Source organism: Musa acuminata, chromosome BXJ2-4 (genome assembly GCF_036884655.1).
Source record: "Musa acuminata AAA Group cultivar baxijiao chromosome BXJ2-4, Cavendish_Baxijiao_AAA, whole genome shotgun sequence".
NCBI classification, from domain to species: domain Eukaryota; kingdom Viridiplantae; phylum Streptophyta; class Magnoliopsida; order Zingiberales; family Musaceae; genus Musa; species Musa acuminata.
The window spans coordinates 27,555,422-27,581,875 of NC_088341.1; the positions used below are offsets into that span (position 1 = coordinate 27,555,422).

Consider the following 26,454-nt stretch of genomic DNA (forward strand, 5'->3'; position numbering starts at 1 on the left):
GAGTTACTTTTTGGGAGTGGAAGCAATATTTACATCTTCAGGTCTCCTCCTATCACAAAGAAAGTATATTCAAGACTTATTATCAAAGACAAACATGCAGGATGCTAAAGAGGTTATAACTCTCCTCTCTACTAGCGAATTACTCAAATTATATGATGAAAGCCCTACTACGGACTCTACTCAATACCGATAAGTATTTGGCTCTCACCCGTCCAGATATCTCATTTGCAATAAATAAATTTTCCCAATACATACACCAGCTTTCTACTACGCATTAGTTTGTAGTCAAACGAATTTTGTGGTATCTTGAAGGGACTCTCAATCATGGCCTCTTTCTCCACAAATGCACCCATTTTCATCTCCATGCCTTTGTTGATGCTGATTGGGCGGGGAACTTTGATGATAGAACATTCACGTCCGGGTATATTTAATTATCCTAATAAATTATCCCAATATATGCACCAACCTTCTATAATGCATTAGTCTATAGTCAAACGAATTTTATGGTATCTTAAAGGGACCCTCAATCATAGCCTCTTTTTCCACAAACACACCCCACTTCATCTACATGCATTTGTTGATGTTGATTGAGCAGGAAACTTTGATGATAGAATATTCACGTTCGGGTATATTGTCTTCCTTGGAGCCAATCCAATCAGTTGGATTTCTAAGAAGCAAAAGACAATCACATAGTCTACAACTGAAGTTGAATATCATACAATTGCTACCGCTGCTGTTGAACTCAATTGGGTCACAAATCTCCTTAGGGAACTCAACGTCAACTCTACTCTTACTCCTACAATATATTATGATAATGTTGGAGCTACCTACTTATGTGCCAATCCAGTATCTCACTCACGCATGAAACACATTGCCATCGACTTTCACTTCGTGCGAGATCAAGTTGTCAAACATCAACTACATGTCTCTTATGTACATATGATTGATCAACTAGCATATTCACTCATGAAGCCTCTTGCTCGTAAACTATTTTCGTTGCATCGGTCCAAGAATAACATCCTTGATAGGAGCTCAACCTTACAAAGACATGATAGCAGATGAGATTTTTCCAATTGCATAAGGAAATCTCACTGCTCATGTAAGGAAAATTCTCTCTTTCTACATGTATAAATAGACACGGTATTAAACTAATTACAGTATACTTATATATTTACATCACAATCCTCTTAATCTAAAAGATAAGTTTAAAAAAATAGATATCATGAGTCATAAACTTATCTCAACTGAGTACATGAACACCCCAAATTCATTTTTGTAATATAGTTAAGAATAGAAATAGGAGTCCAAGAAACTGATAAGGATAAAAGCTGTGCCAACTATCAAGCTTCTGCTTGATTTATTGTAACTTAGATTCAGGCAATCTCTCAGAAGAAATAGTACCTAAGTATTTGAAAGGAAAGGCACATTCTTTTAACTTTTAAAGCTTGATAAATTTTCTTTTTCCTCCCACTAGAAACACCATGTAGAAAAAATTTAAAACGATTAATTTTTTGATTGGTCGTCCTTTCATAAGTATCAAAAATCTCCATGATAATATCACTAGTATTTTTGTTAGCCTAGAAACATAATAGAATATCATCGATGGAAAACACTAAGATTTTATTTAAAATGAAAAGTATATTATTTTCTAAAACTTGATTTAATAGGTACTATAATGGTAACGAGAAAGGAGTTCTCCTTGACAGATATCTCTTTTTTATCCTTTAAATAGAGGGGAAGGCTCACTATTGATAACACAAGAAAACTGAGGAGAAGAGATGCATGTGTAGATCCACAAAATAAACTTATCTAAGAAATCGAAAGTTTTTAAAGTATTAATCAGAGTAGTTCCAGACAATCTATCATAAGCTTTCTCGGTATCTATCTTAATGATAAGGAAGGGGTTCTTTTCTTTAGACTTATGCGTTGAATGATTAATCTTTTGAACAACCAGGATATTATTTCAAATGCTTCGATCGGAAATGAAAGAAAGATGGATTGCTCCTTGGAGATAAAATTAGGAAGCAGTTGTTTCATTTTATTAGCAATCAACTTTGTCAAAATTTTATAAATGATGTTATAAAGAGAAGGTAAAAATCATTAATACCGAAAAGATTTAGACATTTAAGGATAAAAACTGAATGGGTAGATGACGAGAAGAGAGGCAAGAAGGTAGTTGAGTGGAAATGATCAAGGTCTAGCATAAGGAGATCAACAATGGCAGCCCAACATCCTTTATAAATTTTTTTCGTAAATTTATTTAACCCTCGACTTTTCCCATACCCTGTATTAAATGACCTCTCATACTTCTAACATAGAGAAAGGGGCAAGAAAAGAGGCACTTACTTGATTCGAGATACCAAGCAAAGACGACCATAAAATGAAGAGTAAAAATCTTCAAAGGCCTGAGAAATTTTATGCGACTGCTAGTAAATATTTTTTCTTAGACGATCACAAACACCTTAGTAATTATTTTATGTGTAATCTCTATAAATTACATAAGATATTACCTTTGAATTATAATTAACATTTATATCTTTAAAAGTCTAATTAGAATATCAAAGATATTCTATTTTTAAACAAGATGAATGGTTTTTATATGAAAAACTTAAGCATATTTATATGAAATCAATCACATAAAATGAAGCACATAAAAAGGAAAATGTATTATCATTGGAATTAAAATGATAAATCAAATCTCTTGTTTAAAGAAGCCTTATGTTTAATGTGTTATATTTTTTGTCATGATGATTTTGATGATAAGATTTGTTTTTCGATTTTAAACGTTGATGCATGTTTTTATTTAGCATAAATGAAAAAGACATGCTTCTATGAAATAAATCACATGAATTGAAATAACTAAAAAGAGGAAAACATTTTTCTTGAAAATATCTTTTTCTCTATCTTATCGATTTTTCACTAAGAGATTGATAAAGTTGTTTATGTCATTTTGAATCTCTTGAAAGTAATTTTGATTATTTGAATTTGAACGAGCTTTATCGTGATTTTTTTAGATTTATAACTTGAGATTTCTTATGCATGAATCAAGATATTATATCATTTGATCTCCTATGTTTCTTTTTGTCATTTATAAAAAAAAAAGAGATTTGTTGAAATAAATCATATCTTGTGGCATTCATGATTTGATATTAATATCTTTCATGTCATGATTTTCATACAACACCTTTGTATTTTTGTGATGACTTGAACATTTACATCATTATGTTCTACCCTTCTTCTTTTTTATTTATTATGACAAAAAGGGGAAAGAAAATAGCTAGCATCTCAAGAGAATCAAATTTGCTAGCTTGAATGATAAACTTAGACATGTTAGAGCTCCCAAATGCATAAACTCTTCTTATACATTTTTCGGATCATGATCTTAGACTTAATCTCTCATTTTTTATGATTGGAATATTGATGTAATTATGAATGATGATTTGGTATTATGCATGCAATACTTCAACTTATGATAATGATGTATGCAATGATGAAATATTCATGATGAAAAATTATTTTAACATTCATGACTTGATTTTTCATCTTTGTTATTTATCCTTGTCATGATTTGAAGATTGTACTAAAATGAAATGAATTACACTATTGTATTGTTATTCCCTTCTTTTTACCAATGACAAAGGGGGAGAAAGGATTGCTAGCGTGTACATTACGAAAAGAGACAAACTTGCTAGCTTGCTCATCTCAAAAGAGAAGCAAGAAGTGCTATCTTACAAATCTCAAGAGAAGCAATGCTTGCTAAGTTACACATTTCAAGAAGATGCAAAAATAGTCTATCTTGCAAATCTCAAATGATGTAAAATTTTGCTAACATTCATGTGTAAAATTGCTAGCTTGCATACTCTAAAATGATATAAATTTGCTAGCTTGCATGATGTAGAACTTGCTATTTTGAATATCACCAAGAAGTGTTATCTTGCCTATCTCAAGAAGCAAAACATGCTAACTTGCACATCTAGCGAAATTTACAAACTTGCAAAACTTAAAATTTGCTAGCTTGCATATTCTAAAATGATGCATTGCTATCTTGCTAGCTTACTTTAAAGAGAAGTAACACTTGCCAAATTACTAGCTTCCATGTGTTGAATCTCGGATTTTGATAATGAAACCAATTGATAGTGTTTATGATTTAATCTATGTTTTGAGTGACGTAGGAAGCTTCGATCAGGGAGAGGCAATTAAAGCAGGAAGAATCATGTTGCGCCGGAGAAAAACATGTCAGAAGATTGGACATCGAGTCGAAGGATCGGTCGACGTATCGACAAAAGGCTTCGGGCCATGGGTTCGGGCATCGGGCCAAGAGGAGCAAAAATTGCACCAAGGAAATCGGAGTTACAGATGTCAATTGGCCGATTGAGTAATAGGCCGCAAGAGAGGACGATGTACCGAAAAATCAAACGAAGCATCGATGGACCAATGACATGCCGGATGATATGATTCAAGCTTTGTAATAATTATCTAAGATCTAAGTAGGTTTTAATTATACAAGATTAACTACAATAGCGATCAAGGCATAAAACAAATAAAGTCCCGGAGTTAAGAACGAGATATCGTTGAGAGTTCGAGAGTTCATCGGAAGTCCGAACGTTTATCGAAATTTTTATTGGAATTGACCGAGAAGTCCAGGAGCTTGCCGGGAGTCCGTTGGAACATTGCTGAGAGATCATCGGAAGTTCGTCGGAAGATCGTCGGAAGCTCACCGGAAGAAACTTAGACTAACCAGACCGAATTTGCTTAGTATATGCCTTAAATTTCATAGTTAGCATATAATTAGGAATAGAATTGGGTCAACTCAATTAGGGGATAGTTGGGCCTAAGTTTAGGCTGTGTTGAGCTAAGAGAAAGGTCTAAACAATGACCAAACAGTTTTTGAGAATATGTCAGGCGGTGGTACCACCTAGAGTCAGTCTCCAAGACTATCAGGCAGTGGTACCACAAGTCTAGGTGGTGGTACCGCCCAGTGTCAAGCTACAAGCAGTGGTACCACCGGTACCCTAAAATTTTTGGGATTTGAATTTTGGTTCCATTTTTGAAGCCATCTGAGGTCTATAAATACCCTAGCTATTCTTGCATGGAGAAAAAAGAAAAGTGAATAAAAACTCTATGATTCTAGAGTAGAAAACCCTTGTAAAGTATAGAGTCTCTCCTCCTAAAATTTAGAGACCATTCTAAGAGAGAGTGTGAGGGAAGCTTTATAAAAAGGGGGTGTAAAGGTTCTCTCCTGAGCTTACAAAAGAATAATAGAGTTATAAGAATGAGGTTGATCTTCACCTATTAAAGGAAGATCATTAGTGGATGCCGATGGCCTCGACGAAAGAGAAATCGGTGGAGTGAATGTAGGTCACGACAACTGAACCACTATAACTCGGTTTGCATTTACTTCTTATAATTTACATTTACTACAAACTACCCTACTTTACTTGCTTTATATCCACTATACTCTTCTGTATGCTTTCAAGTTAATATCTTTCGAAACGGGTTTAATCGTAACGAGATTTTTAAACCAACGTAATTTTTACCACTCCACTAATTCACCCCCCCCCCCCCCTCTTAGTGCCGACTCATTCTTAACAGTTGGTATCAGAGCCATATTTTTCTTATTTGATTTAACACCTAAAGAGAAATGACTTTTTTCGGCTTTTAAGAGGGTCACTCTCTCATTCGTCCTCTCATGTTCAATGGGAGGGACTACACATATTAGAAAACTCGAATAAGAGTTTTCTTGTTTTTCTTGGAATTGAATTTATGGAATATTATCGAAAGTGGTTTTCAAAAATCTTTTACTTCAATGAAAGAATGGAATAATTTGGAGAAGGAAATATTTTCCTTAAATGCTAGAGTTATGAATGCTCTATTTTACGCTTTGGATAAAACTAAGTTTATTCGGATTTCTACTTACGAAATGGCTTTCGATATTTGGCACACTCTTGAAATCACACACGAAGGCACTAGTAGAGTAAAAGACTCTAAGATAAATCTTTTGATGTATGATTTTGAACTTTTTCGAATGAAGCCAAGTGAAACCATTGTTGACATGTACACTCATTTTACGGATGTCGTCAATGACTTAAAAGCTCTTGGTAAATATTTTTTGAATTTTGAACTTGTTAATAAAATATTAAGATCACTTTCAAAGAGTTGGGATCCGAAAGTAACTGTAATATAAGAGGCAAAAGATCTTAATGATTTTTCACTTGAAGAACTTTTTAATTCGTTGATGACATATAAAATAGCGCATAATGCACAAAATAAATATGAGAATAACCTTCCAAAAAATAGGAAGGACTTGGCACTTCGAAAAATGGAAGACCACTCGAGCGAAAGCTCAAGTGATGGTGAACTTGAGCTTCTCACTATAAAATTTAAAAAGTTCATGAAACAAGAATTAAAGAATAAAATAAACTTAAAAAGAACACAACTACTTGCTATGAATACAAGAAGAAGAGAGCACTCAAAGTGTATTGGGATGAAACGAGTGCATCCAAAGATGAGGAGTCAACCAACAAAGGCAAGGTGGCAAACTACACCTTAACGACTTTCGACAATAAGGTAACCAAAACCCCTTTGCCTTATTTCGAAATTACTTGATACATTTTCATGAGTTATTTTTAAATAAGTCAGTAAAAAAATAAAAAATAAAAAATACAAAAAAGTTATATCATGCTTCATTTTATTTTGAGAAAATGATCACAAAAATTATATGTTTTATGATAAATTGAACAAAATATTAATCTAATGCTTGTAGACCTAGTAAGATTAACTTTATATATGTGTTTAAGAAGCATGGATGTGTATTTAAATTGATGATTTTCGAATATGATTAAAAATGTTTCATGTTTAGCGAAATCATGCTTGATGATTTAATAATACATAATGATCATGCTTAATGAGTTTATATTTTAAAATTATGCATGATGATTCTTGTAATTTATGACTTATCGATTTTTACCATAATGAAAGTTACTTTTTTAGTTTTAAAAATGATGAATGTTTTGATTTGACATAAATGAAAAAGACACGCTTATATGAAATAATGTAAGTATGATGCTTGACAATTTTATATTTAATTATGCATGATAATTTGAAATAATAATGATTTTTGGGTAATTTATGGTTTATTGATCTTGATGATTTCCATGTTGAGATTTGCTTTTTCGATTTTAAACTATGATGTATGGTTTTCATACCAAAAACTTGAGCATTCTAATATGAAATCAATCACATAAAATGAAACATATAAAAAGAAAAATATATTATCATTGGAATCAAAATGATAAACCAAATCATTTGTTTAAAGAAGCCTTATGTTCAATATGTTATATTTTTTATCATGGTGATGAAATTTGTTTTTCGATCTTAAACGATGATGCATGCTTTGACTTAGCATAAAAAACTTGAGCATGCTTGTGTGAAATAAATCAAATAAAAAAAAGGGAAGGAAAATATTTTTCATAAAGAATTTCTCAATCCCTACTTTATCGATCTTTCAAAAAAAGATATTAATGAATGTATGTTTGTTATTTTTTGAATCTCTTGAAAATGATTTTGAGTTTATGATTTGAATTTGAATGAGCTTTTATCTTGATTTTTCAAGAATTATAACTTGAGATTTCTTATGCATGAATCAAGTTCTCATATGAATCTATTTACATTGCCTTCATTAAACTTTCCAAAAAGTGACTTTGATGATTTTGATGATTTGAATTTGAATGAGTTTTATCTAAATCATGATCTTGGTTTCTTGGAATTACTTGAGATTTTTTGAATCAAGATCTCTTCTTTGTACTCCTATGATTTTTTCTTGGTATTTTATTTAAAGAAGAAATTTACTATATGAATTATGTCTTTTGGTATTCAAATGGTTTTATCTTTCATGACATGATTTTTTTTATTTATGACTTGTATGCCTTGTAATAATTGAAATATTTTATACCATTATGTTCTTCCCTTCTTCTTTTCTTATTTACAATGACAAAAGGGGGAGAAGTTATGATCATGCATGGTAGGATGTAATTTGACAAATTGATACCATCATGATGTGAAATATGTATGACTCAGAATGATGCATATAGTACTTATGATTTAATTATGATGATGAATATGATGTGAATCATGATTAAAATTACGTTGACTTGAATTTAAGGTTTATCTCAATTATGATATATTGCAATAAGAATGACACTTTATCTTTATCATAATTTAAAAAATGATAAATTGTACCATTGTATTATTATTACCCTCTTTTTGTCAATGACAAAGGGGGAGAAAGAATTGCTAGTGTGTATATCTTAAAAGAGAAAGATTTGCTAGCTTGTGCAATTCAGGAAGATGCAAAAACATGCTAGCTTGCTCATCTCAAAAAAGGAGCAAAAATTGCTAGATTGCACTTCTCAAAAGAGAAGAAAGAATGATGCTATCTTGTGAATTTTACAAAGTTACACATTTCAAGAAAATGCAAAAATGATGCTATCTTATACATTTCAAAAACTTGCTAGTTTGAACATCGTAAGGAAAAGCAAATATGCTAACTTGCACATCTTTAAATTTGCTAGCTTGCATGTTGTAAAACTTACATATCTTTAAAAACTAATAGTTGCACTTCTCCTTTTTGTTGATGACAAAGGGGGAGAAGTTATGATGATAATCATGCATGCAATGATGTACTTGGATATTTTGATTACGCATGATTTTATGATATATGCAATGATGTAATAAATTAGTTATTTCAATACTCATGTTGCATGCAATGTTGAAATACTATAATTTCAAAGTTTCTATCAATATGACATATTGATAGGGAGAGTTTGTTTAAACTCCAGGAGTTAAGGTTAACTCCGTCAATCAATTGGTTGTCATCATAAAAAAGGGAGAGATTGTTGAATCTCATATTTTGATGATAAAATTAATTGATAGTGTTTGTGATTTGATCTACGTTTTGAGTGATGCAGGAAGCTTCGATCAGGGAGAGACAATTAAAATAGGAAGAATCATGTTGGGCCAGAGAAAAACATGTCGATTGAACATCGAGTCGAAGGATCGGTCAACGTATCGGCAGAAGGCTTCAGGCCATAGGTTCGGGCATCGGGCCAAGAAGAGCGGAGATTGCACTAAGGAAATTGGAGTTGCGGAGGTTAACTAGCCGATTGGGCAATAGGCCGCAAGAGAGGATGATGCGCCGAAGAATCGGATGAAGTGTCGATGAACCAATGACATACCGGACAACATGATTCAAGCTTTGTAATAATTGTCTAAGATTAAAGTAAGTTTTAATTGTGCAGAATTAACTACAATAGTGATCAAGGCATAAAATAAATGAAGTCCCAGAGTCAAGAATGAGATATCGTTGGGAGTTCGAGAGTTCGTCGGAAGTCTAGATGTTCATCGGAATTTTTGCCAGAATTGACCGAGAAGTCTAGGAGCTTGCTTAAGAAGATCATCAAAACTTGCCAAGAAGATCATCATGAAGTCTAGAAGCTTGCCGGGAGTCCGCTGAAACATTGCCGAGAGATTGTCGGAAGTTCACCAAAAGAAACGTAGACTAACAGGACTGGATTTACTTAGTATATACCTTAAATTTCATAGTTAGCATATAATTGGGAATAGAATTGGGTCAAACCAATTAGGGGACAGTTGGGCCTAAGTTTGGGTTGTGTTGGGCCAAGAGAAAGGCCTAAATAGTGACCAAACAAGTGAAACCATCGTGGCATAGTCTTCGAGAATGTGTTAGGTGGTACCACCCAGAGTCAGTCTCTAAGACTATCAAGTAGTGATACTGCCAGTCTGGGCGGTGGTACCGCCCAAAGTTAGGCTGCAGGTGGTGGTACCGCCCGTACCCTAAAATTTCGGGGATTTGAATTTTGGCTCCATGTTTTAATCCATTTAGGGTCTATAAATACCCTAGCTATTCCTACATAGAGAAAAAAAAAAGTGAATAAAAACTCTATGTTTCTAGAGTAGAAAACTCTTGTAAAGTATAGAGTTCCTCCTCCTAAAGTTTAGAAACCATTCTAAGGGAGAGTGTGAGGAAAGCTTTATAAAAAGGGAGTATAAATATTCTTCCGAGCCTACAAAAGGATAATAGAGTTATAAGAATAAAGTTGATCTTTGCCTATTAAAGGAGATCGTTAGTGGATGCCGGTGGCCTCGACGGAAGTGGAATCGGTGGAGTGGATGTAGGTCACGACGATCGAACCATTATAACTCGGTTTGCATTTACTTCTTGCAATTTACATTTACTGCAAACTGCCCTTCTTTACTTGCTTTACATCTACTACACTCTTCCGTATGCTTTCAAGTTAATATCTTTCGAAACAGGTTTAATCGTAACGAGATTTTCAAACCGATGTAATTTTTACCGCAGCACTAATTCAACCCCCCTCCCCTCTTAGTGTCGACTCGTTCCTAACACCATGCTGTAAAATGATATAAAATTTTTGCTACCTTGCACTTTGCCAAGGAAGCAAAACATTGCACTTTTTAAAAGAGAAGAAAGAAAATTACTTGCTTGCATGATGATAAAACTTGAGATTATATTTATAATGCAATGATTTCAAACTTGCTAAATGCACTTCTCCTTTTTGTTGATGACAAAGGGGGAGAAGTTATGATAATGATCATGCATGGAATGATGTATTGTAAATTTGATTATGCATGATTTTTTGATGATGTGCTGCAAATATTCTTAATTAAATTTGCTTTGACTTGAATTCATTTTGAATTTAAGGTTCATCTCACATATGCCATATTGATAGGGGGAATTAAGGTTAACTATGTCATCAATTGGTTGTCATCGTCAAAAAGAGGGAGATTGTTGAATCTCAAATTTTGATGATAAAACCAATTGATAGTATTTATGATTTGATCTATGCTTTGAGTAACGTAGGATATTTCGATCAAGGAGAGACAATTAAAGCCGGAAGAATCATGTTGGGCCGAAATAGAACATGTCAGAATATTGGACATCGAGCCGAATGATCGATCGACGTATCAGCAGAAGGCTTCAGGCCATGGGTTCGGGAATCAGGCTAAGAAGAGCAAAAATTACACCAAGAAAATCAGAGTTACGGAGGTCAACTGGCCGATTGGGCAATAGGCCGCAAGAGAGGATGACGCGCTGAAGAATCGGACGAAGCGTCGATGAACCAATAACATGCCAGACAACATAATTCAAGCTTTGTAATAATTATCTGAGATCGAAGTAGGTTTTTAATTGTATAGGATTAACTATGATAGTGATCAAGGCATAAAGTAAAATGAAGTCCCGAAGTCAAGAACGAGATTTCGTTGGGAGTTTGAGAGTTCGTCGGAAGTCTGGACGTTTGTCGGAAGTTATATTAGAATTGATCGAGAAGTCTAGGAGCTTGCCAAAGAAGCTCATTGAAACTCGCTAAGAAGATCATCGTGAAGTCTAGGAGTTTGCTGAGAGTCCACTGGAACATTGTCGAGAGATCGTCGAAAGTTCGTTGGAATATCGTCGGAAGCTCGCCGAAAGCAACCTAGACTAACCGGACCAGATTAACTTATTGTATGCCTTAAAATTCATAGTTAGCACATAATTAGGAAGGAATTGGGCCAATCCAATTAGGGGTCAGTTGGGCCCAAGTTTGGGCTGTGTTGGGCCTAGTGAAAGGCTCAAACAGTGACCCAATAGGTAGTACCGTCATGGCACAGTCTCCGAGACTGTGTCAGGCGGTGGTACCGCCCAGACACAGTCTTCTAGGTAGTGGTACCGCTAGACTAGAAGGTGGTACTGCCTAGTGTCAGGCTGCAGGCTGTGGTACCGCCCTGTGTTAGGCTGCCGATGATGGTACCGCCCATACCCCAAAATTTTAGGAATTTGAATTTTGGCTCCAAGTTTTGAAGCCATTTAAGGTCTATATATACCTCAACTATTCCTGCATGGAATAGTAAGAAAATTGAGCAAAACTTTATGATGCTAAAATTGTAAACCTTTTTAGAAAGTTAGAGTTCTCTCCTATACTAGAGTTAGAGTCATTGACGAGTTGAAGCAACATGAGTGATCAAAGTTTGACTACTCAACAGCAGAGATAGTACAATTGGGAGCCAATAGGTGCGTTGTAATTAGAGTAGAAGATTGAGAATTTAACAAAGGTAATGAGATATAGCATCCATTAAGGCATCGACAAGGATATCGAAGGAATAAGTGAAGGAGAATATCATAGACAAAGATGTAGACAAAGTGTTCAATATAATACTTATGTATGCCCATATCTTTTAGTTTTATTCATATTTTACACATGTAGAAGGCTTACAATAGACTTAGTAGTTATATTTTGGTTAGCTTTTATGGTTGTTTCATGCTTATAAACGAGTGTTGTATGTAATTGTCATCTAGAGGCAAAATGGTCCAAAAAAAAGTCATCTAAGCAACCATTTTGGGGATTTTAAGACTTTATAAAGTAGTGCATAGTGTCAGCCAGGGTAGCACCCAAGAACTACCTGGGTGGGATGGGTCTTTGGGTAGTGTCTAGTGCTAGTTCGCTATCTATCTTTTCACAATAGTATTATGTGGGGACTTTTGATCGTAGCGGACTATCTCAAACATTATGTCATATTACCATTCAGAGCTTGTGAAGTTTATATCTATAATTTGCGTTGTCTATCAAGTTTTTGTTGAAATAACTACTTATAGATTTTGAATTAAATACTTCATCTAACCCGTCTTTTCTTTCGTAGATCCTTAAGGGGCCTTAATATGTTTCGAGGAGGTTGACATTTTACGAACGGACACGTAAGGGTACCGCACAACTTAGGCAAAATCAATTAAGTTTATGATAGTGGGACGACGGGTGCATGTTTGGAGTAGAGGGGTGGTGGTTGGTGTAGCCAGCCCATGTGCAATCATGCTTGCACCATAGGTGATGGGCAACTGTTCAAGGCAGAGGAGGGCGATTGGTAAGACAAAAATGATGGTCGATAGGAGTAGAATGATCATTAAAACAAAAAAAAAAAAGCTCTATGTGAGTTTTTCAAAATTTAAACAGTATTCGAAAAATTATCAAAATTGAATTTTTTTTTTCAAAAATTCTCATACACACATAACAACTTAATCATTTGAAAGACTACTAAAAATAATTTATTGACAAAGTTGTCACCAAAAAAAATTTTAATGACAACCATGATTTGTGACAAAAAATTTATCACTAAATTTTTAAACTTTGAACACTTGTTATAATGTTGTTATACGAAATTTTTTGATATGTGATCATAGCTATCACATAGTTATAGCTATGATGGAATTGAAAGTAATGAATGTTCGTACTAATGAAGGTGCTCCTGGTGGAGCGATGACAATTGGTACGTATAACGCTACTCCAAGAGGATAGAGATGATAGTGGAGCAACAACTAAAAATTAATGTAAATGTTAATTCTTAGGGTTTGCATTGTATGCAAATGATCTATTGGTTTATGAAGAGCATCCACGCCCCTCCCAAGCCTCCCTCAAAAATCCTACAACTTTAGAGAAAGACTTATTCATCTCATCCATATATTCTTCATTTTTCCATTGTCTCGGGTGGAAATAATCTCTTTAAAATAGAATCTTTGTAGTAAGTTTGCTTCTTTATATTACATGTGATACCTAAGTTAGAGTATTAAAAATATTTTTTTATAAAATAAAAAGATAAAGTGGTGTACATTGATCCTTTTTTTTTCGTCTACTACTTTAGAGTGCCATATGACATTTTTGTCTGTAAAGAATATGACTCCATGGGACCCACCATTCTAGTCTTTTCGTCACCCATGGGATGAAAAGGAAATACGAAATCATGTTATGCGGTAAGTTGATTGGCTTTTCAGGCTTAAAATTGATGCGGCGAAGCAACGACAAGGGACAACACATCTTCTTCACATGAGACAAATGAGTCGTGGAAGCAAACCTATCACATTCTTGTGAAGGAAGCTAACCAGACATGGCCACTCCTGCTCATCACCATCCCCAGTGGCTCGAAGTTAATCGATCTCCACTTGTCATGTCCTTGGATTGGTACAACGTTTATAGTTTAGAATTTAGATCAAATGTCAATGCATCAAACATATATGTATAGATCACAAGGTATCTTTTGGTACTTCACATTGACGTTCATAATTAGTATTAAGTATTTATGTAATATTTAATATTACACAATGGCCAAGCTTTGTATTTATGGATATGATTCTCTTTCTCTCTTGGCTATTAATCTTTATACATGGAATCAAGTGAACTGGACACTCTGAATAATTTTTCATTTGTGTATATTTTGGGCCTAAATTTTTGTAGGTTATGAAAACTTTTAATTATTCCTCGTGTGAAAATATCCTATTGAAAGCTTTTACATCAGCCTCCTCCTTTTAATTGAAAGATTACAGAAATATATATATATCTCTCATTCTTTTTCTTTTTTGATGCTTTTTGCTGGTAGGAATTGGAAGCTCTGTGAGTATAAACTTATATTTATCTCTGTTAAATACTTACATTAATATTAAAATCTTACATATTCAATCTTCGAAGCTTCGACTTTCATATTCAGTCTAATTCTCATCATTTACCATTTGAAAGAAAAAAAAAACTACTGAATAACCACTTGGCTATCATCTTTTATCAGATCATTTAGATTTAACAATCTTCTTTTGCTCAAATTCTAATGTGATTAGAGAGGTACTCATTACAGTTAGTAATATAATTTTACTTTTCGAAGGAAAAGAAAATAAACTTTGCGTGTGTTCCACTCAGCTGCACATGCTCTTTGTATCTTTTACATGTGCTCATCTTAAATATGAGGTTCGCCAAGGAAGGGTCCAACAAGTTAGCAGCTGAAGCAGGAGGAGGAGAAGTCGATGGAGAACCGGCCACTGCTCCAAAAAGCTGCCACCGGCGACGACCTCCGCTCTGACAGGAGGCGGCCTCGAGGATGGAAGGCAATGCCTTACATCATCGGTACGTTTCCACCTCACCGTAGCTCCTTCCTCCTTCCTCGCCTGGCTTAGTGCTCAAGTAGTACGCAGGGAACGAGGCGTTCGAGCGGGTGGCCACGTACGGGCTGACGGCCAACTTCATGGTGTACCTGGTAAAGATGTACCATATGAAGCAGATGGCCGCCGCCAACCTGTGCTACGTTTTCGGCGGCACCACCAGCCTGGCGCCGCTGCTCGGTGCCTTCGTCTCCGACGCCTTCTGGGGCCGCTTTCGCACTCTCGCCGTCGCCTCCATCGCTACTTTCCTGGTGCCTCCTCCATCCCATCCTTTCTTTCTTCTCCGTGCCATTCATTGTCACTGCATTCTGGTGCACTCCATGTCCACTGTAATCAATAATTTATCGTGTGAGTGCTATTAAAGATTTAATCAGTTACCTTTATTTCGATCCATATAGTTTTAAAAAAAATTATATTAAAATTTTTATACAACGAAAATAAAATATTTAATTCATTGCTTTAATAAATTTGTTTTAGTTTTAACCTTATAAAATTAATTTTTTTTTTAATTTTATATAGGTATTTTTATGAAAGTAAAATATTTAATTTGTTGCTTCAATAAATTTTTTTAATTTTTAATTTTATAAAATTGTTTTTTAAATTCTATAAGAATATAAAGTTTCTCAATATAATTTTAAAAAATATATATTTAAAAAATAATTATAAAGATAATATGTAAATAACCTTCGAATCCAGATCCAATATACTATTGTTTTAGTTGACCACACACTGAAGCCAACAAAATCAGATGGCATTGACAAAGAGGGAAAAAGCGCATGGATCTGATGCTTACAATAAAACTGGTTTAGATAGATTTGCTGGTCGGATTAAGTTAATCTATTTCAGATCATTTTTAGTTAATTTAATTACATAATTGATTAGTACAGGGCACGGTGGTGCTGACCCTGACAGCCGCAGCGCCGCAACTCCGGCCGCCGCCTTGCAGCCAGGCGGCGGAGGAATCCGGGCAGTGCCCGGGCCCCTCCAATTCCCAGCTGGCCGTCCTTTTCCTGTCCCTCGCCCTCCTCGTCCTCGGCGCCGGCGGCGTTCGCCCCTGCAGCCTCCCCTTCGGCGTCGACCAGTTCGACCGCACCACCGAGCAGGGGAAGCGCGGCCTCGACAGCTTCTTCAACTGGTACTACTCGATCTCGACCGCCGGGACGGTGGTGGCGATGACGGTGGTCGTCTATATCCAAGACAGCGTCAGCTGGGCCATAGGATTCGGCATCCCGACCGGGCTGATGCTACTCGCTATCGTCTTCTTCTTTGCGGGGGTCAAGCTTTACTTGTTCGTGCCGCCGGAGGGCAGCGTCTTCTCCGGCGTCGCGCAGGTCCTCGTCGCTGCATTCAGGAAGCGGAGGCTTCGACTGCCTTCGCCGAATGATGCGGTGCAACAGGAGTCGCTGTTGTATAGCAACCTGGCTCAGGAGAGTGCGGAGGAGATGAAGCTTCCCCTCACGCTTCAGTTCAGGTAGAAGTCTCCCGACTCTTTGGTGCTTGATGGATGTAGTAGGACTGTCCATTAGAAGGATTCGAGCTTTGTGTCACTGCTTCCTTTGCAGGTTCTTGAACAAAGCTGCCATAATATGTGAGGGGGAGAGGAAGGAAGACGGCCAACCTGCAGATCCCTGGAGATTATGCAGCGTGCATCAGATCGAACAGGTGAAGTGCGCGATGCGAGTCATCCCCATCTGGGCCTCCGGCATCATCTGCTTCGTGGCGCTGTCGCAACAATGGACGTTCGCAGCTCTCCAATCGCTAAAGATGGACCGACACCTCGGTCCGAGCTTCGAAGTCCCGCCTGGTTCCCTCGGCATCATCTCCCTCTTGGCTATCATCCTCTTCATCCCCGTCTATGACCGAGCCCTGGTTCCCATGGCCAGAAGCCTCACCGGCATTGAGAGCGGGATCACCCTCCTGCAGCGGCAAGGCGCGGGGATGGTAGTCGCCATAATATCCATGGTGGTGGCCGGTCTGGTGGAGAAGAAGCGGCGGGACTCGGCTGTGGCCCACGGCGGCGTGAACGGGAGCTCGCCCCTGTCGGCGATGTGGCTGGCGCCGCAGCTCTGTCTGATGGGCATCGCCGAGGCCTTCAACGCGGTCGGGCAGGTGGAGTTCTACAACAGGCAGTTCCCGGAGCACATGCAGACGATCGCGGGGTCTCTGTTCCACTGCAGCCTCGCCGGCGCGAGCTACGTGAGCACGTTCCTCGTCACCTTCATCCGGAAGAGCACCGCAGGGCCGGGGCAAGCGAGTTGGCTGGATGACAACATCAACGTCGGCAGGGTGGACTACTTCTACTACTTGATAGCGGTCTTAGGGGCGGGCAATCTGCTATACTTCGTGGTTTGTGCGCATTTCTACCGGTACAAGGGAACGGGAGAGCTGAAGGAAGCAAGCAAGGACATGGAAGGCATCTTGTGAAGCGTGCAGGTTGTGGTAGCGTAGGAAGAGATTAGGAAGGCAATTACCACTGCATTCTATGGTGACCGATCAATAAAAGAGGTGTAGTTCGCCACAGTGATTGCATAAAAAATCTCTAGCTAGCTAGCAGCAGAAGATGCTACTTAGTTTGGAAGAACTTGTTGAGTCAAAACACAAAATCTCTCTCTCTCTCTCTCTCTCTCTCTCTCTCACTATGTGTTATCTTCTTTTTCCTGAGAAAACATCTCTTTTTTACTCTGTTTTTTTTATATAAAAGAACTCACAAACACACACACTCTCTCTCTCACTGTGTTTTCTTTTTCCCTGTGAAAACATCTCTCTTTTACTCTGTTATCTTCTTGTTCCTGAGAAAACATCTCTCTCTCTCTCTCTCTCTCTCTCACACACACACACACACACTGTTTTATCTTCTTGTTCTTAAGAAAACAACTTTAAGGTGGCTACCAGGAGAAATAAATGAAGGAAAACAGTGGAAACAACTGAGTCAGAATTAATTATGATTAGCATAGTTTGAGAAAGATCATTCAAAATAAAACATTCTTTAGTAATTTTTGAGGACATTAGTAGATCTTTTAAATCAAATTTGTTTCTTCTTGTAAATTGCAGGATTCTTTTGGTCCAAAAGAGGAACAGAGTCCTAAGAACAATTAAGGTTCAAACTTAGAGCAAGCCAAAAAACTATTTTGATTGGATAACCAATTCACAAGAGTTCTAGAACTCCTAACAGGTATGATCCATTATCCTGCAATTCTTTTTTCTAAAAGTTATATAATCACAAATAAAATTCCTCTGATGTAGAAACATGATGAAGATGAAAGACCACAACCACGATGAAGAAAATAAAGTGTTGAATTCAATTGGCACGGCATTTCTTGTTTTATTGTCCCGGACAAAATCAATTGGTGCTCAATCCAAAATTGGAAGACAAGGAAGGTTTGCTCAAGAAGGATCACAAGATCACAAATATTTTCACAAGTGATGAATTCCAGAATTTCATACCTTAGAAATTATCTTTTATTTATACCATAGAAATACAGCAGTATATAGGTGAGAATATTATAAAATCTTAGATGGAGGAGACTCATCAGCAGCCTCTCTAAACAATCAGCAGATCCATTTTTCGTTGCAAGTTCAACAGAGGCCTTTAGTACGGCAAAAAGAAAAGGTATTTGACATCTGACCTTACATACACAAGCAAAAAACCAGCTATAATGGTCTGCAGACAATGTTGGAGATAGCAACTCCACTTCTAGTAACCTTTCCCGTCCAAACTCGTGCAACTTCAATGGAGGTATAATGCTTCCTTCTGCCTGCCTAACAGATTCAGCACTGTGCTTACAATATGTCCTGAAGAAAGTCCAGCTGCTTCAATCTGATCCTGAGGTGATCCATGGTCGATGTATCGGTCTGGTAGAACCATTGGCCTCAGCTGCAAGACAAATCAAATCAAAATCTGAAGATATCGAAGATTTACAGTCAGATTAGTAGTCTGTTAGATTTGCTCAAGGAAATTTTACCTTCATGCGGCCATCCAGGAGGCCACTCAAGCTCAAGAAGTGAGTGACATGCGATGCGAAACCTCCAATGGAGCCTTCCTCCACTGTGATCAAGATCTCATGCTCATTTACCAGCCTTCTTATGAGCCCCACATCCAGAGGCTTACAGAAACGAGCATCAGCTACGGTGGCAAAAACTCCACGGGCTCTCAGTGGGTCTGCAGCCTTCAAGCATGTCTGTACTATTGAACCATATCCAAGAATGGCCACCCTGTTTCCTTCCATCAGAACCCTTCCCTTCCCAATCTGTTGAAAGTACGTAAACAAGTGACTAAGTTGCTTCTTGTTATGATCCTTCATGACTCGTCGAGAAGATAGAGGGAACCTCAAGAGGGGTGCCTTTGTTGCCCGGAGGAAGCATCACACCAACTCCATTCCCCCTTGGGAATCTGAAGCAGCTAGGTCTGTCGTCGATTGCCGCTGCTGTTGCGACCATGTGCACTAGTTCAGCTTCATCAGCTGGAGCCATTACAATCATGTTGGGCAAACATGCCATGTACGTGATGTCAAATGCTCCACAGTGTGTAGGTCCATCAGCTCCGACAAGACCAGCTCGATCCAGAGCGAAACGGACAGGTATCTTCTGTAAATCCACATCATGAACCACCTTCATGTATTCAAAAAAGAGTAATGTGTTAGAAATTGATGATACCACAGCTCCTGCGGTCTGAAGAATTTAATTGTACCTGATCATATCCTCGTTGCAGAAACGAGGAATAGATGGCACAGAAAGGCTTGAGGCCTTCGGTGGCCAGACCGGCTGCAAAGGTGCATGCTGCTCTGCAATCCCCACATCAAAGCATCTTTGAGGAAACTTGTGTTGAAACAAGTTCAGCCCCGTCCCACTTCCCATGGCAGCATGAATGGCCACAATCTTGTCGTCGGCCTCTGCTTCTTTAATGAGAGATTCGGCAAAGTACCGAGTGTATGAAAGGGTCGGTGATGTTGACTTGAATTGTTTCCCAGTTCTTGGGTCGAACTTCACAACACCTACAGCAAGAAACACATGGATCATTATGACAGTCGGGAAGAAGTCGGGCACATGCATTACAAGCAGCAAATAATGCTCACCATGCATTTTGTCAGCAGCCGCCTCAGCAGGGGGATACCCCTTTCCTTTCTCTGTCACAATATGGATAAGGACAGGTCCTGGAACAGGCAAAGACTTCACCTTCTCAAAGATGGTAACCAAGTCTTCTACATTGTGCCCATCTACAGGTCCAATATAATAGAGACCGAGCTCTTCGAATAACAAAGACCCATCAGTGCTTATCATTCCTCGAGCATATTGATCCACTTTTGCAGCAATCTCGTGTGTTCGCTCACCAATCTGCTTTGTGAGATTCTGCGAAAATATTGATCCCATCAGACAAGCTGTATACGACATAATAACAGAGAAAAAGCTAATTCTGTTACGTTATATATTTCTATTTAATTAGATAAGATATATTATAATTTTGTTTGGATTCTGATTAAGGTTGTTTGTCCATAGAAATAAAATCTAATTATGATAGAATTCTTTATTGGGATGACTTTGATAGGAGAGGCTCTCCTGATTGCTTATTCTATACCCTCTAGTCTCATCTATAAATAGATTTAGGACTATATACATAAGAGAAAAGGATAGAAAAATATGAGAAAACGAGTCTAGTTCTTCTTACAAATCATAGTTCTCCTTACAAATCATTTCCTTCGAATCGGACAATGGTGCATTTGTAGATTAGAAGAAAAAATATTCTGAATGGCGTCGAAGGGTATGCATTCTAAATTTAATCTATTGTTATTTGATTTTGGATTTTGACATTAAATTTTTTCGCGTAACAATAGCAAGATTACAAATTTTATGCTTACAATTAGTATCAAAGCCTATTTTGAAATCAAATACATTATATCATAAAAGCATTAGATATGTTTTGTGTTATTGTCATTTGCTTGTGAAGGGTGATTTGATATGTTTTGTTTATCTTATAATCGCCTCCTTGTGGGTGATGAAAGTTTCTCGTCCACACGGGTGGAATCGTGGATGGAAGGATGCTGCCTAATCTTGGTCGACAGGCTGTGTCGGCAATTTACTGTCAACAATGATGCTATGAAGGCCAATGGTCTGCTTTGGTCATGAATGTGCCACGAATGTGCGAGCGGGGCTGTATAAGCCATGAATGTGCAAGCGGTAGCGTTGCATGCAATGGCTGTATAAGCCATAGCGGGGCTGCGTGCGGTGGCATAGGAGGACAATGACGTTGAGGGTTCTGTAGTAAGTGGTCCTCAGTGAATGGTCACTTATGTCAGTGGATGGCTTACTATCTGTGACTATACAACATAGGGCAACGATCTGTTTTTGTCGTCGACCCTATTGTGAGTAGCAGACTACTATCAACGACATCGTAGGGAGTCATAGTGATAGGACTCTGGTCGCCAGCATTGATGTGCATTGGTTTTCGTGGTGGCCGAGGGTGATGGTGGCATCATGATATTGAGCACTATGACGAGAAGTCTCATGACTGTCGCAAGGTTCCACTATAAAGTATTAACGAAGACTTGGGTAATAGCAGTGGTGCAATAGCCCTATTGAGAGCGATGGTTGAAACATGAAGGATTGCTATTGGGTGTCATCACAACGATGGGATTTGGTGATGGAGGCATTGCTAGAGGCTGTTGTATGTCGTGGCAAGGTAGGAGGCATCACGACAAGAAAGTGTCGCCATAGATGATGCATTGTGACAGCGGTCATCAACACCAACGTGATGGCAGTCGGAGACCAATTTAGGTTGTCATGGATGATGTGCGTAATAGGAAGGTTTTTGGTAGATATGTGTCTGTCCATGGTAGAGTCATCGGAGGCCACGAGCCTTTTGATGGTGGTCTGGGTGCTGCTCGCGGACAATAGCCTAGCATTTGGGTAAGAGGCCAAGGGTCGTGCGACAATCGTGCAATGGAGATGCCGCAGTGAGATGGCTGTGCATGGCGCTAGTTGGGTGTAGGCAGACGATGGTGTAGTGCCTTAGGTGGTGTCAAATGGCTTCTTGGGTGACGATGATTTAGGTATTGCTCCTAACGATGCGAAGCGTGACCGACAAAGCGCTACAATCCAACGCGCAGGGTGGACATCGGATTGCTGTGCTGCGACAATACTATTCCACAAGAATGGTAATAATCATCCATAATTATAAAATTTTACATAAACACTAGAAATATTAATATTTCACCCAAAAGTAAAAAAGAGATGATATCAATAATTTAATATTTATAAAAAACTCAAAGTATTAATATTATATTATTTTTATTATTATAGTATACTTCTAATTATATTATTGTGCTTCTAGTGTCTTTATATTTTTTGGATTAAATTATTATAAATGGATTGGGCATATATAATTTACATTAGGTATGTTAGATCTAATCCGGACTTATTGAATAGATCACATACTTAATTGCTAAAATTTCTATAGAATAAATAATTAAAAATATCTATTTAGGCTTAGCTTTATGATAATTATTAATAATATTTAGATTTCATTACAGTATATAATTTGTATACTGAATGATATATTAATGAAAGAACTGACTACAAATTAGTATTACGACATTCAAGAAACTACGATATATCCTTGATATGACTAACAAAGCTATAAAGCTCAAGAATATTAGACCTAGTGAGTCCTCGTACAATTCATTTTTTATTATCTTTTTTCTTAGTATAACTCATTTAAAATTTATTATAACATTTAAAAAGAATAAATAAAATTTACATGAGCTAACTGCTATATGCATTTAGAAAGAATTAAGATTAAAATGAGAAAGGTCTCATGATATTCTGATTACTACTTGAGGAGTGAGTAAAAATAAACAAAAGTTATAAAAAAAAAATCATTTGAGTTTATAAAAGCTATATAAACCCAGAAAAAAAATATTTATAGTAAAATACTACTTTTGTAGCAATAAAGGTGGTGTGAAGAAAGATAATAAGGTTTACTTCGAAAAGAAAAAGGTATAAGATGAACTTTATATGTTTTGAGTCAAATATTATAGAAGTCTATTTTAGTACTTGATACTTCAACTCATGTTACTAATACTGAATAGGATTTCATTAACTCGAAAAAGTCAAAGGAGCAAAAAAGACTCATCGTTACAGAGAATCATCTTAACCGATAGTTATAGTTACTTACTGCCTACGTTTAAAGATGATTTATTTGATGGATCTTGATGATACATGTTATATTTCTATAATTCTAAAAATTTAGTTTATTTATTTAGAATTATTAGGATATTATCCTTCTTTTGGTGATGATAAATTTAGTATATTTATGATTTAATACAAGTTGATTATAAAATTTTGTAAGATGGTTGGTTGATATCACTATTCACGGCTAATGAGCTTGTTAAACAATCACAACCAACAATCTTGAGAAAATATTAAAGGAAAATGAGACCTATCATTTCTTATGATTATGTAGTATATGTACAAGAACCATATTATGATATAGAAATCATGACGAATTTGAAAAATGGTGCGATGCGATGAAAAAAAAATAAAATTAATAGACTTGAATGGTGTTTGAAAATTATCAAGTTATCTAATAATTAAAAAATAGTCGATTAAATTGGTTTTTAAAACTAAGCATGACTCAAAAGATAATATTGAATGATATAAAATCAGATTTGTAATCAAATATCTTACTTATAAAGAAGACATCGATTATAACAAGATATTTTTTTCTAGTTTTCAAATCGACTTATTAAGAATCATGACGTTAGTAGCTTATTATGGTCTTGAGTTACATAATATAGATGTGAAAATAAATTTTTTGAATGATGCATAGTTAGAAGTTTATTATATGTTTAAGCCTCTATACCAGACCAGATATTAGTTTTACAATAAGAAATACCGGGTAGATGTAGAGTTACCAATAAATGAAACATTAGAAGGCTACAAATAAAATAATAAAATATATGTAAGAAGTAAAGAATTATATGCTCATATACAAGAGATCAAATTAGTCTAAAATATATAAATTACCTCGATAGTAAAAAGTCCACTTTACGATTTATATTTATATTACCTGAATAAGTAATTTTAAAAAAATAATATAATATAAATAGTATTATAAAAAATTGAAGCTGATTTCATGTCATACTTTAAAGCCATTAATCAAGTTGGATGTGATTAAACTCAATTGTTAAGTCATTGAAGATACGCTATGACATATCACAGTAATTTTCTTCTCTAATAATGACAAGTATAGTAAAACTTCAGTTTTTTAGTATTGATTGTTGATCTATTTACTAATGCTTTGTCTGTAATTTAGGATTGAATCTAGTTCTCCTTGCAGAATGCTTTCTTTAGCTCAGATGAAGGTACGTTTATAGATCAGAAGAAAAGTATTCCAAATGATATCCAGAGGTATATATATCATAAATTTAATTTATTATTATTTAATTTTAAAATTTGACATTAAAGCTTTCTGTAGCATGATTACCGTCTTTATGCTTTCAGTGAATTTAGTCTTAGGCGACCATTAATTGAACAATATAATCTAGAGGTTAGCTTATTCTATCTCATCTGCTGTACAGGTCTACACTGTGCGCTTAGAAAAGCTTAAAAGAAGAACAAATGAGATATCATTCGACATGTTACCTTAGCTGCTTCACGAAGCATACGGAACTCTGTGCTGGACTGAAGTTTGGTGAGGGCCTTACTGAGTGCCCCAACAGGAGTGGCTGGTCCATCAAGGGTTGCAGTCGGCAAGGAAACTTGCTTGTTATCATTCAACACGATAACAAGGTTAGAGTCCAAGTAGCCAGCATTGTTCATGGCCTCATACGCCTGCCCAGCAGTCATGGCTCCATCACCGATCACGGACACAACATGATTCTTCTTCCCTAGCAGATCTCTTGCGACAGCCATTCCTGTCAAAACATTGAATAGACAAATGATGGGATAAGAGCTTCAACATAAGGAGACTGTGAGAAAGACAAACTAACCAAGCCCCGCAGAGATGCTCGTGGAACTATGACCAGCACCAAAGGCATCATGGATGCTCTCATCTCTCTCGGGGAATCCCGCAAGCCCTGAGGTTTGTCTGATGGTGTGCATTCTTGACCTTCTTCCAGTCAATATTTTATGAGGATAGGCCTGTTCTTCACTCAATCCTTCTTCGTTACCCAGTTTGCAAAGCAAAACAGAAAAGTAATTGCTTTGGATACTACCAAGAGAGGAATCTAACCTGATGGCCGACATCCCAAATGATCTTGTCCTCAGGGGAATTGAACGCATGATGGAGAGCCACAGCCAACTCCACCACTCCTAAACTCGCACTCAAGTGGCCACCAGTTTGGGACACCGAGAACACAATCTCTGCTCTCAGCTCTGCTGCCAACTGCTCTAAATCCTGTAGGGGACAGTAAAAATTCCACCAAATTAATCCCGAAGTTGCAATCTTTTCTACCCAGTTTGATCAAATCGCTTCACCATTCAGAGAAATCGCAGTACCTCCGTGGAGAGATTCTTCATGTGAATCGGGTCGTTGATGGTATCCAGAAGAGGGGTTGCCGGCTTCTCCCCGGAGAAATCGATCTTCCATCCATTCCTTTCTTTCGTGATCATCGCCTTCCCATCGCCGCCGCTTGTCCCACCCGCTCTCACATAAAACTTCAAAAGAGGAAGAAAATCATGAAATTTTAAGCACGGCACACCGCTAAATGACATCTTTCCGGCATCAAGAACATAGAAGCAACATAGGAATCGAACTTTTGACGGTAGAACTAGCAAAACCGGAAAGCGGGCTTGGGAGAACCGGTCGTGTACCTGTCTACGACCGTTTGTACTCAAGCTTAGAGCTTTCAGGAATGCAGCGGGGGAGGCAGCTACGGGAGAGCTTAAGGCCACCAATGTGAGAAGGACGAACAGATAGAGAAAGAGAGAGCTTTGTCGGAGGAAGCAAACGGGAGAGACAGAGCAGAGGAGAGCTGTGATGGAGGGAGGACGAGGAGGAGCGCGCAATACATAGCAAGGCGATGATGGCGACGGCGATACAGTCGTGGCGATAAATCTTGTGCTATTTTAACTTGTTATTTGAAGTTTGTAATATTCTTTACATTATATTATATTCTTTATATTTATCTTCACATTATTTCGATATATGTATTTTTTTACATAATATTATCTGAAATCTATTTATGGTACTATATATTTTATATATTTAAAAATTGCATGATTATTTATTGAAATAGGTCGATAATACTGTTTAGTTAGATATAAAGTCCAAATGGGATTTCAGCTTTTACAGATAATTTGTGTCTATTCGGTAATGGTTATCTCAACCAAAACATCAACAACACAAGTCAACATTTCTGGTTCATATTTGATATGAAAAATTTGATTATTAGAAAAATATTATGAGAGAGTGAGAAAAAAATCTTCAAAAATTTATATAAGAGGATGTAGGAGGAGAATTATACTTGAGT

The 26,454-nt window shown here is 36.9% G+C and overlaps 1 protein-coding gene, 1 long non-coding RNA gene and 1 pseudogene across 4 annotated transcripts; 2 read left to right on the forward strand and 1 right to left on the reverse strand.

The window, feature by feature from the left end:
* The first annotated feature begins 14,816 nt into the window (after nucleotides 1-14,816).
* Nucleotides 14,817-17,671, forward strand: LOC103981977 (protein NRT1/ PTR FAMILY 2.13-like). 2 transcript variants are annotated; one of them, XM_065104377.1, is made up of 4 exons: nucleotides 14,817-14,954; nucleotides 15,023-15,240; nucleotides 15,872-16,460; nucleotides 16,552-17,671. In XM_065104377.1, exons 1-4 carry the CDS (start codon nucleotides 14,929-14,931, stop codon nucleotides 17,411-17,413), a joined length of 1,695 nt encoding a protein of 564 aa, XP_064960449.1. In that variant the 5' UTR covers nucleotides 14,817-14,928; the 3' UTR covers nucleotides 17,414-17,671. The 2 variants fall into 2 exon arrangements, with proteins under 2 accessions (XP_064960449.1, XP_009397036.2); XM_009398761.3 differs by having other exon boundaries at nucleotides 15,877-16,460.
* A 324-nt stretch (nucleotides 17,672-17,995) lies between these two features.
* On the forward strand, nucleotides 17,996-20,202 carry LOC135610195 (uncharacterized). The gene is made up of 3 exons (XR_010486060.1): nucleotides 17,996-18,161; nucleotides 18,233-19,566; nucleotides 19,698-20,202. It is a non-coding gene; the product is annotated as an uncharacterized LOC135610195 (long non-coding RNA).
* On the reverse strand, nucleotides 18,717-25,865 carry LOC135610194 (probable 1-deoxy-D-xylulose-5-phosphate synthase 2, chloroplastic; annotated as a pseudogene). The gene is made up of 10 exons (XR_010486059.1): nucleotides 25,763-25,865; nucleotides 25,481-25,639; nucleotides 25,215-25,379; nucleotides 24,973-25,123; nucleotides 24,626-24,897; nucleotides 20,062-20,335; nucleotides 19,677-19,980; nucleotides 19,316-19,597; nucleotides 18,952-19,236; nucleotides 18,717-18,863 (listed from the first exon to the last, which is right to left on the reverse strand). The product of XR_010486059.1 is annotated as a probable 1-deoxy-D-xylulose-5-phosphate synthase 2, chloroplastic (transcript).
* Nucleotides 25,866-26,454: the final 589 nt, after the last annotated feature.

Excerpts from the sequence above, each read along its gene's own strand:
- LOC103981977 (XM_009398761.3), top strand. The coding sequence starts at position 14,855 with ATGGAGAACCGGCCACTGCTCCAAAAAGCTGCCACCGGCGACGACCTC. Across the intron at positions 14,955-15,022 it reads GGCAATGCCTTACATCATCG|GGAACGAGGCGTTCGAGCGG; the intron begins GTACGTTTCCAC and ends AGTAGTACGCAG. Across the intron at positions 15,241-15,876 it reads CCTCCATCGCTACTTTCCTG|GGCACGGTGGTGCTGACCCT; the intron begins GTGCCTCCTCCA and ends TGATTAGTACAG.